The sequence below is a fragment of the Trichechus manatus genome, unplaced genomic scaffold (genome assembly GCF_000243295.1).
Source record: "Trichechus manatus latirostris isolate Lorelei unplaced genomic scaffold, TriManLat1.0 scaffold00004, whole genome shotgun sequence".
Taxonomy (NCBI): Eukaryota; Metazoa; Chordata; class Mammalia; order Sirenia; family Trichechidae; genus Trichechus; species Trichechus manatus.
The window spans coordinates 6,665,846-6,681,269 of record NW_004443940.1 but is presented as its reverse complement, the minus strand read 5'-3'; the positions used below and the strand labels follow the sequence as shown (position 1 = coordinate 6,681,269).

At 38.6% G+C, this 15,424-nt stretch overlaps 1 protein-coding gene across 2 annotated transcripts in view; it reads right to left on the bottom strand.

Annotated features, from left to right (window-relative positions):
• The window catches only part of GCFC2 (GC-rich sequence DNA-binding factor 2), a 59,384-nt gene that overhangs the window by 12,454 nt on the left and 31,506 nt on the right, over positions 1–15,424 (bottom strand). Inside the window, exons 12-15 of one of the 2 annotated variants that reach the window (XM_023732414.1) lie at positions 14,317–14,420; positions 5,782–5,858; positions 3,847–3,913; positions 1,967–2,113 (exon numbers count right to left, since the gene is read on the bottom strand). In XM_023732414.1, coding sequence (XP_023588182.1) covers positions 1,967–2,113; positions 3,847–3,913; positions 5,782–5,858; positions 14,317–14,420 — 395 coding nt within the window. The remainder of the gene's footprint in view (positions 1–1,966; positions 2,114–3,846; positions 3,914–5,781; positions 5,859–14,316; positions 14,421–15,424) is intronic. The other variant, XM_023732416.1, reaches the window with a different exon arrangement.

Sequence of the window (15,424 nt, the reverse complement as noted above, 5' to 3'; positions counted from 1 at the left end):
TTAGGTGAAAAATGTACATAGCAAATTATGTTCCCATTAACAATTTCTACACAAATTATTCAGTGATATTGGTTACCTTTTTCACAATGTGTCATCATTCTCATTTATTCTGTTCTGGTTGTACCATTTCCAGAACTCTAGTTTCCTTGCCCTCTTACCTTCTCATTTTTGCTTTTGAGTAATTTTTGGCCATTTGGTCTCCCACAGATGATTTTTAAAAAAGCTTATTACTCACAGGTGATATTCTTTACCAGCCAATCTATTATTAAGCTAAAGGGCGACCTCAAGGGACAATTCTGGTTTAAGGTTTAAAGAATATCTCAGAGCAATAGTCTCAGGGAGTTCTCTAGTCTCAACTGGTCCAGTAAGTCTAGACTTTTCAAGAATTCGAGTTTTGTTCCATGTTCTTCTCCCATTCTATCAGGGTCCATCTACTGTGGCCCTGATCAGAATGGTTGGTAGTGATAGCTGGTCACTGTCTAGTTCTTCTAGTCTCAGGGTAGATGATGTGGTGGTTTTTGTAGACTATAGTCCTATAAACTACTTTCTTCCCTGAGTCTTTGGTTTCCTTCTCTTTTGTTCCAGATGAGTAGAGACCAATAGTTGTATCTTACTTAGATGGGTGCTTGCAAGCTTTTAAGAGCCTAGACACTACCATATTTTTACAAAAATAACACGTGTTGTATGTTCTTTTTGCCAATCACACCCTCCCTCTGCAAGGTATTTTTGCAAGCACACTATGCTATTTTTTTTACATGTTGCTCTAAAAAAAAAAAGTAGCATAGCGCGCTTGCAAGAATACCTTGCAGGGTGGGGGGATGGCAAGGTTGGCAAAAAAAGTGTAACACATGCATTATTTATGTAAAAATATGGTACTCAGCACATTGGGATGTAGAATATACATTTTATGAACTATATTATGCCAATTAAGTGAGTTGTCCCATAAGACTATGGTCCTAAGCCTTCAAATCCAGCAAACCAACCTTGTGAGGTGTTCAGCTGTCTAAGACATATCCGTAACTGTGTCCCCTACACATTTCTTTTTTTTGGTGAACTGCCTGTTGCATGTCTTTCGGCCATTTTTATTTGGGAGGACATGAACTGTTTACTGATTTGTAAAGGGCATTTTATATTGTTTGGATTACAATCCTGTGAATTCTAATTTTTATTTTTCAGTTTCTCAACTCTCTTTTAAATTCTTCGTTATAGAAAATTTCAGATGTATATAACAGTAGAAGGAATAGTACAGTGAGCTCCATGAACACATTCTCCAGTTTTAACAATGATCAATGCATCTCTACACTCTTTTGATTTATGTTTCTGATCCACTGAAGTTTTATATTTTTGTTAAATCTATTATTTTTTTCTCTTTATGTCTTCTTTTGCTTTAGGTTTAGAAAAAAACTCCCTCACTCTCAGATATGGTCATTTATCTTCTTCTTAATACAGTATTTTAAAGTTTTCTTTTTTACATTTCATTCTTTTATCTCACTTGGTATTTATGTTGGTATATAGTGAGAGGTAAGGATCTAACAGATTTTTGTAAACATTTAACAGCACTTATTAAATAATTTTTCCTTTCCGTACTGGTGATATTTCAAACCAGTAACCAAGTCTTGGAATCCATGAGTGGCCAAATGGTTGGAAGTTTCAGACCACCCAGAGATGTCTCAGAAGAAAGGCCTGATGACCTGCTTCCAAAAGCTCAGCCACTGGAAGCCCTATAGAGCATAGTTCTACTCTGATACACATGGGGTTACCATAAGTCAGAGTCGACTCGATAGCAACTGTTACTGGTATACTCATTCCTAAATACAGAGGGAATGCTTCTGGTTTTCTAGTCTGTTAAACTGCTTTGTATATTCCTGTGTCAGCACCACAATTTTAGTTATTTTGTTTTAAAATAGATTTCAATAACTGACTTTTAAAAAGTGATAAAATTAGAATCAGTTTCTACACAACTTACCTCACTGCACTTTTTAACAACATCTGGCCCAGGTGTGGCATTAAGAAGAGCTATAATAAGGTAGCGATTCAGCAGCTTCCCCAATCCAAGCTCTTTCAAGGCCTCATCTGGGAGGAGTCCATTCCAAAGAAGAGTATTGCGGAAGAGCTAAAATAAAGTATCAAATGAATATGCATCCTTTTCCCAAAGGGAAAGTGTATTAATCTCCAAGAAACTTAAGAGTTGATCAAACACTTTTACATTCTTACTACAACTAGCCCTGGTGGAACTGTCAATTTTAGAATGGATACAAAAACATTCCTGAATAAATACTTGATTCTTTCCAATCTTCATGTATTTGCTCATCCTATTTTAATTTTCTAGAATAACCAAAGTTATCTATCTCAAATAACTTTACTGGAGCCTTTCCAGATCAACAATTTTCCTCCCCCAATCCATCCTCTCCCAGAGCCCAGGGCTACTGGGTACAAGATCAAAAGACCCCAGGATTCATAAAGGGCTGCCATCAAAGCCAGTGCCACTGCTACAATGTGTGACCTTGAGAAATCAATCAATGTTGAGAACTTCATTTCTTTATGAAATTAATAATAACTTGTGAGTTTGGATATAACTTGGATAAAGTACTCATAATAAGTTCTAATAAATACTGCTTGCCTTTCCCTCCTCTAACTCTAGAATTTTCTGTATATTTTATGGTGTTTTTCTTTCCAGTACTATAATATTACTCTAAGTGCTGAGCTAGATGCAGTTTTACTAACCTGCAACTCTTCTTCACATTTCACATTACTGTTCGTGCTGCTCCCACTTCCTGGAAAGTCTTCTCCCTGACTTTACCACATGGCAAATATCAATTCACCCCACTGAAAATATTCTTGCTAACTGAAGTCATCTATGATCTTCTGTCAAACCTAATAAATGTTTTCAGTCTTTCTCTTATTATCTTTGGTGACATTTAGCAATCTTGTCTTCATTTCTGAAAATCTTCTCTTAGCTTCCCTCTTAGCAAGCCACTCTCTTGTAACCATTCTAAGGCTCCTCTGAAGATCCCACTTTCTCTGTCCACCTCTCATGTCAGTGTTTCCCAAGGTTCTTTCCTTAGCCCTCTTCACATGCTTCATCCACTCTCCTCAGAGGCTGTCATTCATGACCATGGCCCCAAACACTGCTAACTGGGTTCACTCTCAAATCTCTAGCTCACGTCTGTTCCCTGGAATTCAGATTCATATATTCAATTGACTCCTAGACCTCTACACTTATATATTACACAGGCATCTTCAACACAGTGTCCAAAACAGTTCTCACCTTTCCTTCCAAATCTTCTTCCTGTAGTCCCTAAAATGTCCTCAAAGAATGCCATCATAAGCTAACTTGGCTAGCATCCTACACTCCTCATATGTAATTAATTAGTCATCAAATCCTTTCAATGCTTTATCCTAAACTGCTTTTGAATCCATCTTCTTACCATCCCCACTGCCAGTGACTTAGCTAATGATTTTATCCTTTATCTTTCAGACCAGGGGTTGGCCAACTATGGCCTGTGGGTTAAATGCCTGCTGCCTGTTTTGGTAGGGCCCATGAGCAAAAAATGAGTTTTACATTTTAAGTAGTTGAAAAAAAATATTTTGTCACATGTGAAAATCATGTGACATTCAAATCTCACTGTCCATAAACACAGTTTTATTGGGACAAAACCCTGTGCATTCCTTCGTGGCTACTTTTGCACTACAGTGGCAAAGGTAACTGTGACCGAAATGATGTGGCCTGCAAAGCCTAAAACAGTTCCTATCTGGCCCTTAGAGAAAATGCTTGCAGACCTCTGCTCTGTAATAAGCTGGATTTTTTAAAAATCTGGATTTTTGTTGTTGCAGTTTTCTGCTTACCTTTAGACCTGACCAGAACTGTCTTTCTTGGAACTTTGAATGTGGTGATGTTTTGTTTTCTACAGCACTAATTTGACATAAAGAGAAAAAAGAAAATGCCAAGAATTGTTAATCTCCCAGAACCAGGAATTAAAAAGCTGAAATTTTTTTAGCAACCGAATAGCCTTAATAGAATATAAGTGAAGGCGCTGGCGATACTTGGTGATATCTATCAAAACTACAAACGCATGTACCCTTTGACCCTACGGATGCATTTCTGAGAATGCCCTCTGTGGATACACTTGCACACATACAGAATGATATGTGTAAAGGTCATTCACAACATCACTGTTGGTAATGGAAACCAGTAATATGCTCATCAGTTACTGCTATATATACCCATTGCCATTGAGTTGATTCTAACTCATAGCAACCCTACAGCACAGAGCAGAACTGCGTCATAGGGTTTCCAAGGCTAAATCTTTAAGGAAGCAGACTGCCACATCTTTCTCCCACACAGCAGGAGGTCAGTTCGAACCACCGACCTTTCGGTTAGCAACTGAGCATTTAACCACTGTGCCACCATCAGTTACAGTACATCTATATTATGAAATATTATGCAGTTTAAAAAACAATGAGAAAACTACTTAAACATGACATGAAAAGGTCTCAAAGATTTACTAAGTGAAAAAAGTAAGGTACAAAACATTGGTTTCAACCATTTGCAGTATATATCCTTTTCTATAGAAATCAAGGGAAAAATGAGATTATAGCAATTATCAGCATTTACCTGTATTTGCATGAATGAATTCTAAAAAAATAACAGTGATTATTATTGCATGTGCAAGTATGTGTACAAGGGGGAAGCGCAGAAACTGGGTGGACAGAGGGCAGGAGTAGGAGGGAGTAAGGCTTTTCATTCCAAATATAAATAAATAAAAAATAAACACACACATTTGAACCATGTGAATGTATTCCTTACCTAAAAAGTGACAAAATAAACAAATCTTACCAAAATTTTTACTTGCAGACTTCTCTTCATGGTTTAAAATGTTAAATGTATCTATACCCTACTCAGAAAGATTACCAGTTGTCATTGAATTGACCCGACTCACAGTGACCTGATGTGTGTCAGAGGAGGACTGTGCACCATAGGGTTTTCAATGGCTGATTTTTTTGGAAGCAGATCACCAGGCCTTTCTTCTGATGCACCTTTGGACAGACTCAAACTACCAATCCTTTGGTAAGCAGCAAGCACATTAACTGTTTGCACCACCTAGGTACTCCACTCAGAAAGCTCAGAGGTTCCTTTTTTCCCCCTCCATAAAGCTTTTCCAACCTATGAGGAGTACCCACTGGATAACTACAGTTCATGAACCATTACATTATAAACAGTTGCTTTCTTAGCAACTGTATGAACTTGTATCAAATACCTGTCTCCTAATTTAAAGTGAATACAGAATTCACTGATGCAGTTTCTGGCCCCTCAGTGAGCTTCTAGGCCTTATGCTGTGCTTCTTCTGTGCCAGGCCTGTTCTGTTCTGAACCCGTTCTTCATCCTCATAACATCCTGTAAGATAAGCACTAATTTTATCCCCATTTTACAGATGAGGACACTGATGCATAGAGAGGCCCAAGGTCAAATGGTGGATCCAGTCTCCAAAATCTGTGCTCCTAGCCACTCTGCTATACCACCTTTCATGTTCCTAACCACTGCGCCACCAGGGTTCCTCATGTTCCCAGGATACCATAAAAAAAGTATGTCCACCAAGTGCTAAATGCCATTCCTGGCACACAGTAGGTGCCTGAGAAATACTTGTTGAGATCTCAACTTGCATCTTAATATTATGTGTATGTAAGCTTTGAAAACACATAAACGGTTTCTTTTCATTATATTCTTAAATCTATATTACATGATTAGCTATTTCAACCAATTTAAAAACTAACAGTTCTTACCTCTTTGGATACAGAGGAATAAATACATCATCTTCTATTGCCTTCTTTATCCTTGAAAGAATGGATTTAAGCAAGCCCTAGATATGAAAATGTGAAAACCATAAGTGGTGGTCATAGGTGGAAATACGTTTAACCAAAAAAAGTACTTTTAACAGGGCTGTAAGTTTGTAGATGCTCACAAAATCAGGTTTTAAAATAACTGTCATAGGTGGAACTATGTTTAATAAAAAAAAGTAATTTTAACAGTGGTGTCAATTTGTACATGCTCACAAAATCAGGTTTTAAAATAACTATTAGCTGGTGCAATGCGATGAATCGCTTTTACATGGCCTTTCTCACCATGGTCTTGTGACTCCTATAGAATAATTGTGTGGGACTATGCAAATACGGTGTTGGTGAAGAATACTGCATCTACTATGGACTTCCAGAAGAACAAACAAATCTGTCTTGGAAGAAGGACAGCCAGAATGCTCATTAGAAGCAAGGATGGCGAGTCTTCGTCTCACGTACTTTGGACGTATTATCAGGAGGGACCAGTCCCTGAAGAAGGACATCATGCTTGGTAGACGGTCAGTGAAAAAAGAGGAAAACCCTCAATGAGATGACTGACACAGTGGCTGCAACAATGGGCTCAAGAATAATGATTGGGAGGATGGTGCAGGACCGAGCAGTGTTTCATTCTGTTGTATACAGGGTTGCTGTTAGTTGGAACTGACTTGACAGCACCTAACAAAAACAACAACAACATCTGAAATACTCATGGTCAGCCAGTGAGCAATAAAGAGGTGAAGTCACTTTGATGATGAGCAGCCCATAAGGTTGAATCCAAAGTGCTGAAAGAGGCCAATGATACCAAGCTCAATGAAGTGATTTAAAAATTTAGCGATCTCATCACCATCTGTGCGTAAGATTAAATTTAGGGAAAGTACAAAACATTTTACAAACAGTGAGAAAGGCACAGATCCCTTTGACTATGAAAGTTGCTGTGGCTCACCAAGACAACATGCAACAATAACATGCAAATAAGGTTTTTGTGGCCTACCAAGGGGATTGGACAGCTTGCTAATAATTCAAATAAGGTGCATGGAACCCCTGTGAGGGTGGGACCATGCAAATAAGGTGTATGGAACCCTAATGAGGATTGGAGAGTTCTGCCATCCTGCTAGGCTAAAAAGAGAGCCAATCCCAGAGCAGAGAGGGGACCTCACTACCACTAAGAAAGACAAGCCAGGAGTGGACTGCATCCTCTGGACCTGAGGTCCCTGTGCTGAGAACCTCCTAGACCCAGGAGACAGAGACCTATAACACCAGAGATGGCACAAGATGGCAAGAAGCAGAGGCAGAGATATGGTGGCAGCAGAACCAGGAGACCAGTATGCGAAGGCACAGTGGGCTTCCCAGCCCATGGAGCGAGGTGGCTACAAGTGGGTGTGCTGTCCCATGGAGAGAGCTGAGTGCCTTTGGGCTGAGGCTTACTGGTGGAGTGAGGTGCCTCCAGGTACTTACTGGCAAAGCTAAAGAGCTTTGTAACATTTGCCCAAGCAGGGCAGAGGCCGAGGGCCAGAGAGAGGCCTGACTGCGTGCACGGCTGAGAAGAAGCTGATCGAAAAACTGTATCCCGAGTTGTTCCTGATCCTGAATTGTAACCTGTTACTCCCCTAATAAAGCCCATAATTGTGAGTATTGTCTGTGAGTTTTGGGTGGTCACTGAACCCAGCAGGTAAGTAGAGTGCTGCGGGAGGGATGGCTGGTGTCAGAATTGATAAAAAGGTTACAGAGTGGAGGTATATCTGACCTCTGCCTCACAGGAATCAGCCTTGGGTTACTGATCTTGATTCTCGTCCTCCCTTGTGAAATTAGAGGCAGTTAGACATCCCCATCATGCCATTTTCACAACTGGGGACAACAGAACTTTATCCATGTTGTTGCATATGGCTGTAGTTTGCTCATTTTCACCACTGTATAGCATTCTGCTGCATGACTACTACTGATGGGGCATTTAGAGTGTTTATAGTTTAGGGACCATCACAGATAATGCTGCTATAAATGTTCTTATACATGTCTTTCAGTACCTAGGGCTATATGTTTGTAATGGGTATATACATAGGAATAGAATTGCTAGGCCATAGGATGTGTCCATATGTTCAACTTTGTAGTAAATGCCAGACTTTTTTCTAAAGTAGTGGTATCCCACTGATATTCCCACCAGCGGTGTGTGAGAAATCCTGTTCCCCTACTTCCTAATCAAAATTTGGAATGTATTTTTTAATGTTTGCAGTTACAGTAGGTATGTAGTAATATCTCATTGTATTTTAATTTTCACTGTTCAGTAATGTAATGTTGAGAATCTTATTTGATATGTGGACATGCCTTTTTGTGAAGTGCTGAATTAAGCTACTTGCCTATTTTATTATTATTTTTGTATTATCTTTGTCTTTTTATTGATTTGTAGATGTCTTCCATGCACTCTAGCCTCTAGCTATGGCTCCTTTGTTGGTTTGTCTATGTCCTTTGACACTGACTTTGGCAAATTCATTTTGTTGGTATAGTAAAAATTAGAAATAACCAAAATATTCATGTGGTGCAATGTATCACTTTTATATGGTCTTTCTAGCCATGGTCTTGTAACTCCCACCAAAATATTGGGGGGGGGGGGAGGGCTATACAAACACAGTGCTTGTTGTCCACCAAGGGGACTGGACAGCTTGCTAATAATACAAATAAGGTGCATGGCACCCTTGTAGGGGTGGGACCATGCAAATAAGGTGTATGGAACTCTAACGAGGGGATTGGTCAGTTTTGCCATCCCACTAGGCTGAAAATGAGCCATCCCAGAGGCAGAAAAGCAGGACTTGACTACCACCAAGAAGAAGAAACGGGAACAGAGTGCATCCTTTGGACTTGGGATCCCTGCTCTGAGACCCTCCTAGACCCAGCAGACAGAGAGCGAGCGAGAGACAGTGGCACAGCAGTAGCAAGGGTGATAGAGGCAGGAGACGGCAGGAACCAGGAGACGGGCATGAGACGGCTGCGGTGGGGCCTGCCTACCCATGGGGCTAAGAGTTGTAACACTTGCCAGAGAAGGACCCCAGCAGGATACGGCAGCAGCAAGGCCACAGCAGGGCCCAGCAGCAAAGGGTGAGAAGCTGTCCTGAATTGTTCCTGTTACTTCCAAGTGGATGTCGATCCTGAGTTGTACCACGTTACTTCCCTAATAAATCACTTAACTGTAAGTACGGTTCATGAGCTTTGTGAGACATTGCAGTGAATTACTGAACTCAAAGACAGGAAGGAGAGTACTGAGGATAGGGGAAGTAGTTGATGTTAGAGATGATGGAGTGGTACAGCAGTACGGAGAAGCTGGACATTTGGGACATTCTTAACTTCTGCCTCATGGGAACCAGCTTTGTGCTGATCCTTATAAAAACAATTATTCATTTAATTCAGTAATACGGAATTTTAAGGATGTCATGTTATAGCCATCATCTGCATGGCAATATTATCTAGGTAGTTAAAGTTTATGAAGACTATAGTAACATACAAATGCAAATGTTTAATGAGGTAGTGTTAAGTGGAAGAACCAGGATACAAACTTACATGTCTATTTGGAATTATAACTTTGGAAAGAAAAAAAGACTGGATAAAACATCCTACAATGGTATCAGTCCTTGTACTAGGATGAAAAGATAATTTTTTTTCATCTATTACCAATATTTCTGTAATGAGATATTTTCTTATTCTTAAAAAAAAATCTAAATTTAAAAATGAAAAGCACATGTACAACAGAGTAAAAGTAATTTTTCAATAGTCAATCACAATGTCTGTAGCACAAATTAAGTTGTCATATATCCTTTCCTAACCAAATTACTCATAAATGTAGAATTCAACCAAATATACTCTTCATAAGAAGCACATTTAACTGAAGTACTATTTCTCTTTCCATTTAATTATCTATAATATATTCTCCAAATGACTATATAGCAATGTTCGATTAACATTAAAAACAAAAAACTATTTTATTTTACTATATTTCTTAAACATTCTGAATTCTATTCAAAGAAACAAGAACAATGTTCTCGGTAATACATTCAAAAGTACTATCTGAGCTTATCTAAATTATTGAGTTTGGGGTTTGTGCTAGGAAAAAAAAAAATGCTATGCTTTGTTTTCCTTTAAATGGTTTTGAATACCAGCCTTGACACATACTTCCATATTGTTTAAATTTTTGTTTCTTAAAAATAGTCCTAAAAAAAATGCTGTAAAGGATATTACTGGGTCAACTGACAAGTGGAATACAGATGGTAGATTAACTATTGTTAAATTTACTGAAGTTGACAACTGTACTATGGTTATGTAACACAATATCCTTATTCTTAATAAATATACAACTTACCCTAAAATTGTTCAGGAAGGAAAAAAATCATCTGTATATATAATGGGAAAGCAGATGATAAAGCAAATGGGCCCAATATTAATGGTAAGTGAATCTGGGTAAAGGGTATATTGGTATACTATTCTTATTCTATAAGTTTGAAATTATTTACAAATAAATTGTTTAAAAACAACAAGCCCCAAACTCACACATTGTAAAACTCTGAGTTAATTAACTATTTCCAAGTTATTAAAATACATTTTCTATTTGTTGAAAAAAATAAAGTTCTCCAAACAATAATTTTAACAAGCATTCTGAACTACACATTCAGACTTGCATACACACACACATACACACACATCCTCTCTGTAAATATACTTTAATATGGTTTTGTAAAGGTACTGATAAGCCTGAGCCAGTGGTTTTCAGGCTGCTTTGTACGTCCATGTATGAGACAGGTGTTGGGATGCTCAAGGGAGAATGAGGGCAGGTATTTGCTACAGCAGGAACAGCTTTTGCTTTTGTGTATGTGACTGTGCACTGGGTTCTGTAAGATTTTATTTGAAAAAGGTTTTGTTGATAAAAACAGAAGTTCGAAAACCACCAATCTATCTAAATACCTACCCGATGGTTACACTGATGTTCACATCTCCACTAACTTGCCACTCAACCTATGCCTAACAATATTTACCTATCTCCCGAGGGCACCCATAACTTTGGGCAGTTTCTGACTATTAAATTTCATTCAAAAATGAGGAACAAACTTCTCTCCTATAGCTTCCACTCCTTGGTCCTAGTTTATCCTGCAGTATGACACAGAATAAACGTCATCCCTTTTCCATATGCCAGTCCTTCAGACTTTAAGATTGTGATCACATTTTTCCTGTATCTTTTCTTTCCCACACCATCTTAGCAGGTACTCTCCACTTAATATGCTTTATACCCAGAATTAAATGCAACAATGCCAGGAAGGTCTTATCTGTGGGTAGAGAGCACATACAACACTTTCACTTGAAATAGCACACACCTATGGAAGGATGAACTCCTGCGAGTCTTTGTTACTCAAGTGACACTGCTGAGTCATTGGTTATAATCCCTCTGTCTCAGCTATGCTGCTTCAAAGCTGTGTCTCTCCATTTTTTATTCATGTAGTTGAATTTTTGAACACAAAGATAGGATATACCTTAACTCCTTTTAAATTTCATCTTATGAAAGTCAATCTATTTTCTCCACTCTTTTGAAATCCTTTTGGATTCTAATCCTACTATTCATAGGTCTATGGTAGGAATTCTAGCATTTTTTTCATTGGCAAATTAAATTAGCATGTATTTTACATCCTCATTCAGTTCAATAAAATTATTGAACAGGATACAGCTGAAAAGATATATAATACTAAGAGACTCTCCACAGGTAGCTACATCTCTATTGGTCAGTATTTCTTAGGTATAATCTACCAGTTTCTATGTATCTACCTGTACAACTGCTAAGTTTATCTTTCCCCATCTGATCCGTGAGAACATCATAAGACAGTTAAATACACTATTTACTGTACTTGAATTATACATCCCTTATTTATCACTGAAAGTGAGATAATATTTGAGAATTTGCTTTGCTAAACAAATGTTAAGTATCATTTGTATTTCAGAACCCTGTCATTAGATTGCAGTAATCACTGCTTGCTTTCTTTAAGCATTCCTAATCTGCCTCTGTGCTTTAGAATCTTTAGAACCTTAACCAGAATCAAAACCAGGTGTTAGCTTACAGAATGTACTTGCTTCTCACTTTTGAAAACTATGCTGCCTGAGTCCATTCTTTCTGGAACCTTTCTCATTCTTTTCAATTCCTGACACACCACTGAAAAAAATAGTGATTTCAGTGGCAAACTGTCTTAGTAACCTAGAACATTATGTGGTCCACTGATTCTCAAACGGGGATGATAGTGACCTCCGAGGAGACTTTTTGCAATGTCTGGAGACATTACTGGCTGTTAAGACTGAAGGATGTGCTACCGGCATCTAGTGGGTAGGGGCCAGAATGCTTCTAACCATTCTAAATGCACAGACCACTATCCCCCTACCCAGCCCCACACCACAACAATGACTTCTCTGGTCCAAATGTCTATAGTGCCAAGGCTGAAAATCCCTGCTATAGTCTAGCCTCCTACTGATGCTAAAGAACCCTTCATTCATAGTGGGAGGGCTTCCAGAATAAAAAATTCCAGTATAAAAACTTCATGAGTCAATCTATAATACTGTTGAAAGGCTTTAGTGATTACAAAGTGTCAGGCCTGGCACTTAGAATCCAAATCATCTTTTATAAGTGACTTGGCTCTTCCGGGCCCCAGCTTCTTCATCTATGAAATGTCATTAACATTAACACATCTCACAAGATCAAAGCAAATGAAAAAAACGTAAGCATTTTATAAATGGTAAACAACTATTTACATTTAGATTATAAAGATATAATTCTACAGAGAGTAAATATAAGCTTATATGTGTGCTTCCTCATAGTTCTTATCTACTAATGCTGGTTCTATGCTCTATAACTAACACAGAATAAATCTTTTCCTTCTTTGGATATAAACACTATCTTCCTACAAATCTTCTTTTCTTTAGGTTAAATATCTGTAAATTCCTTCAGCGGTTTTCATGTATCTTACATGTGTCTTGACCCTGCTGGTGATACGTGGAAAATGCTCTTTCTCCATCAATGGCCAGATGTTCAAATCCTAGCTCCAATGCCACCTCTAACATAAATTCTTTCCTAATTTCCACTGCTAAAAGTAACTTGTCTCTCCTGCCTCTTTTCTGAAGTTTTATAGCACTTTATCTGTGCTGCTCACATGAAGATAATGTGGTCAGAGGTGAACTCAGGATTTAGAGTCAGACTAATCAAGGTTCACATCCTAGTTCTAAGTCATGGTGTGACTGTGAACAAATTTTCAAGACTCACTTACTTCATCTGTAAAATAAGGCTACCACTCATTTCTGACAGGACTGCTGGGATTAAGTGAGACGACACAGATACAAAACCTCAGTGTCTAGTACACAACAGGAATTAGGTAAATAAGTGTTCCTTGTTTTCCCTGCTTCTTCTCACACTTCTCATTTTCTATTTTAAATTATAGCTTATGTACATATCTTATTTCCTCTACAGTTACATGCTTCTTAAAGGCAGAATCAGGCTGGCACCCCTCCTTTCCCTCCCACTTGTACCTACAGCTTTCCTCCTTCATGACCCCAATTCCAAATGCTAAAGTCGGATGGTTTTCATACTGTGAATATGACATGCCTCCTTGATTTTCAACCACTTTGGTCATTCTCCCTGGGTACTTTCTAATCGTCAATTTCTCTCTTAATTTCCTTAAAGCTCAACATAATAGGTTTACTTACTTAACTGCATGAGTATACAACATTTTCAATGACAAACAGAATACCACAATGAAAATAAGATTCAGCACTCTCAGCAAGGCCTCTGTATAAAGTTCTTCTTTTTTTCTTATGTGCAGTAAACTCAGTTCCAGATCACTGTGAGTGTCCACCTTACTGAACTTTGAATTCTTAAAGAGATTACTGCTCTTAACTTTAGCAGAATACAAACAACTAGTTCATATAATGAACGTTAGCTTTACTTTGAAATCAATTTTAAAGCAAGACTACAATGTCACTGAAATTTTGCCAAAAGAACAAAGGCAATGAGTTTTGTTCCATTTTTTTTTTGAAGGGATGAATTTGCACTATGCATTTATGCCTGTCCATCTCTGCAGGGCCAGTGTATATTTATAAACATGAATGATAGCTGGCTGCATTGTGAGACATGTCTGAGACCATTCAACAGAGAGAAATTAGCCACTCAGAATCCAAGTAGTAATCTGGGTCTTATTACATGTATCTGTATCCTTTCATCCATAATGATCACCTCTCTTGTTACAGTGTTCAGAAGTATCAAGGCTTACTCTTATGATTTTATTAGAATAAAAAGGAAAACATGGTCAATCCTAGTTTCTATCAATCAGACATAAACCTATTTTTCTCCAAACAGTTTTCTTGTAAGTACTTCTTCTGCATCTTATATTGAGAAAGATTTGTAATGAAAATAATAAGTTAAAACTAAATCAAGGCATTCATAACTCTAGCAAATACTACCTGTTTGCCTTTACTTACTTCATTTTCACAAGTTGAATGCTCTTCAAGAACCATTCTGCAGTGTGTTATTAAACTTGTTGTCTGTGAGGTTGACAAGGGATCCCAAACGAATTCCACAAAGTCTGGAACAAATATTTCAGTGATGCACAATTTATTTACTACATTGGTTTTGCTTGTCACGTGCTTGTGACAAGACAGCATCTCCCATCCCTGAAAACACTATCTGCCCTGGGATTAATCTCATTATGCTCTTTAAACATGTTCATGTCAGTTAGCACAAGAAGCCCAAGACACTCACGCCCTCATGCCCTGGACTCTTATCCAGAACATCTTTTCTAACCTTCTGTTCTCACCTCCCAGTCCTGAAACCCTCCCCAACTGCCTTGACCCACTGAGACCTCTGGAGACGAACAGTCAACATCAGCAAAATCCTCCATCTTCTCAGCTTCTGCTGGTACACCCCCTTTGCCTTTTTACCCTAACTGAAACTGCCCCTCCCTGACAGCAATGCTTCCCCTGCCACCTTCTCCAGAGATCATTATTTTCTGTCCTACATCCTTCATACCTGGAAGTGAGGTATGCATCTTCCTTATTGCTCATTTCCTTCCATTCTAAAACAACTGAGTTTATAATCTCACATCAGCAGGCTCTGACATACTAACCCATCCTGCTGAAGCAGTCCGTGCCCCGGAGGATGCTCCCTTTCATTCCCCGAGAAGTATCAACTCCTGGGACCCTGCCACTCTCTCCAACACAATTCCTAAAATAATTATTGTCAAAATCCATGCAGTTAACTGTTCCAATAGTCTGGCCCCTCAAGTCCTTGATCACCCCTTTCCAATGACCCTGTGCTCCATCCTTCCTCAGCCACTCACTCCCACGGTTGCACTCTCTACCATGTCATTACCAGTAACTGATCCTCTCTGTAGGCAAGATTTCATACACCCTACTCGATGGTAACCACCTCCTGTCTTTCCAGCTCATTCCCTCTAGTACCTCTATTCTAACAAGACTTCAGCCTCACCAGGACCTGCAATCTATCGATCCAACCACCTTTTCACAGCCCTCACTTCTAGCGTCTTCTCCTTATTTCGTTTAAAATCCATGGCCAGTCATTACAAGTACA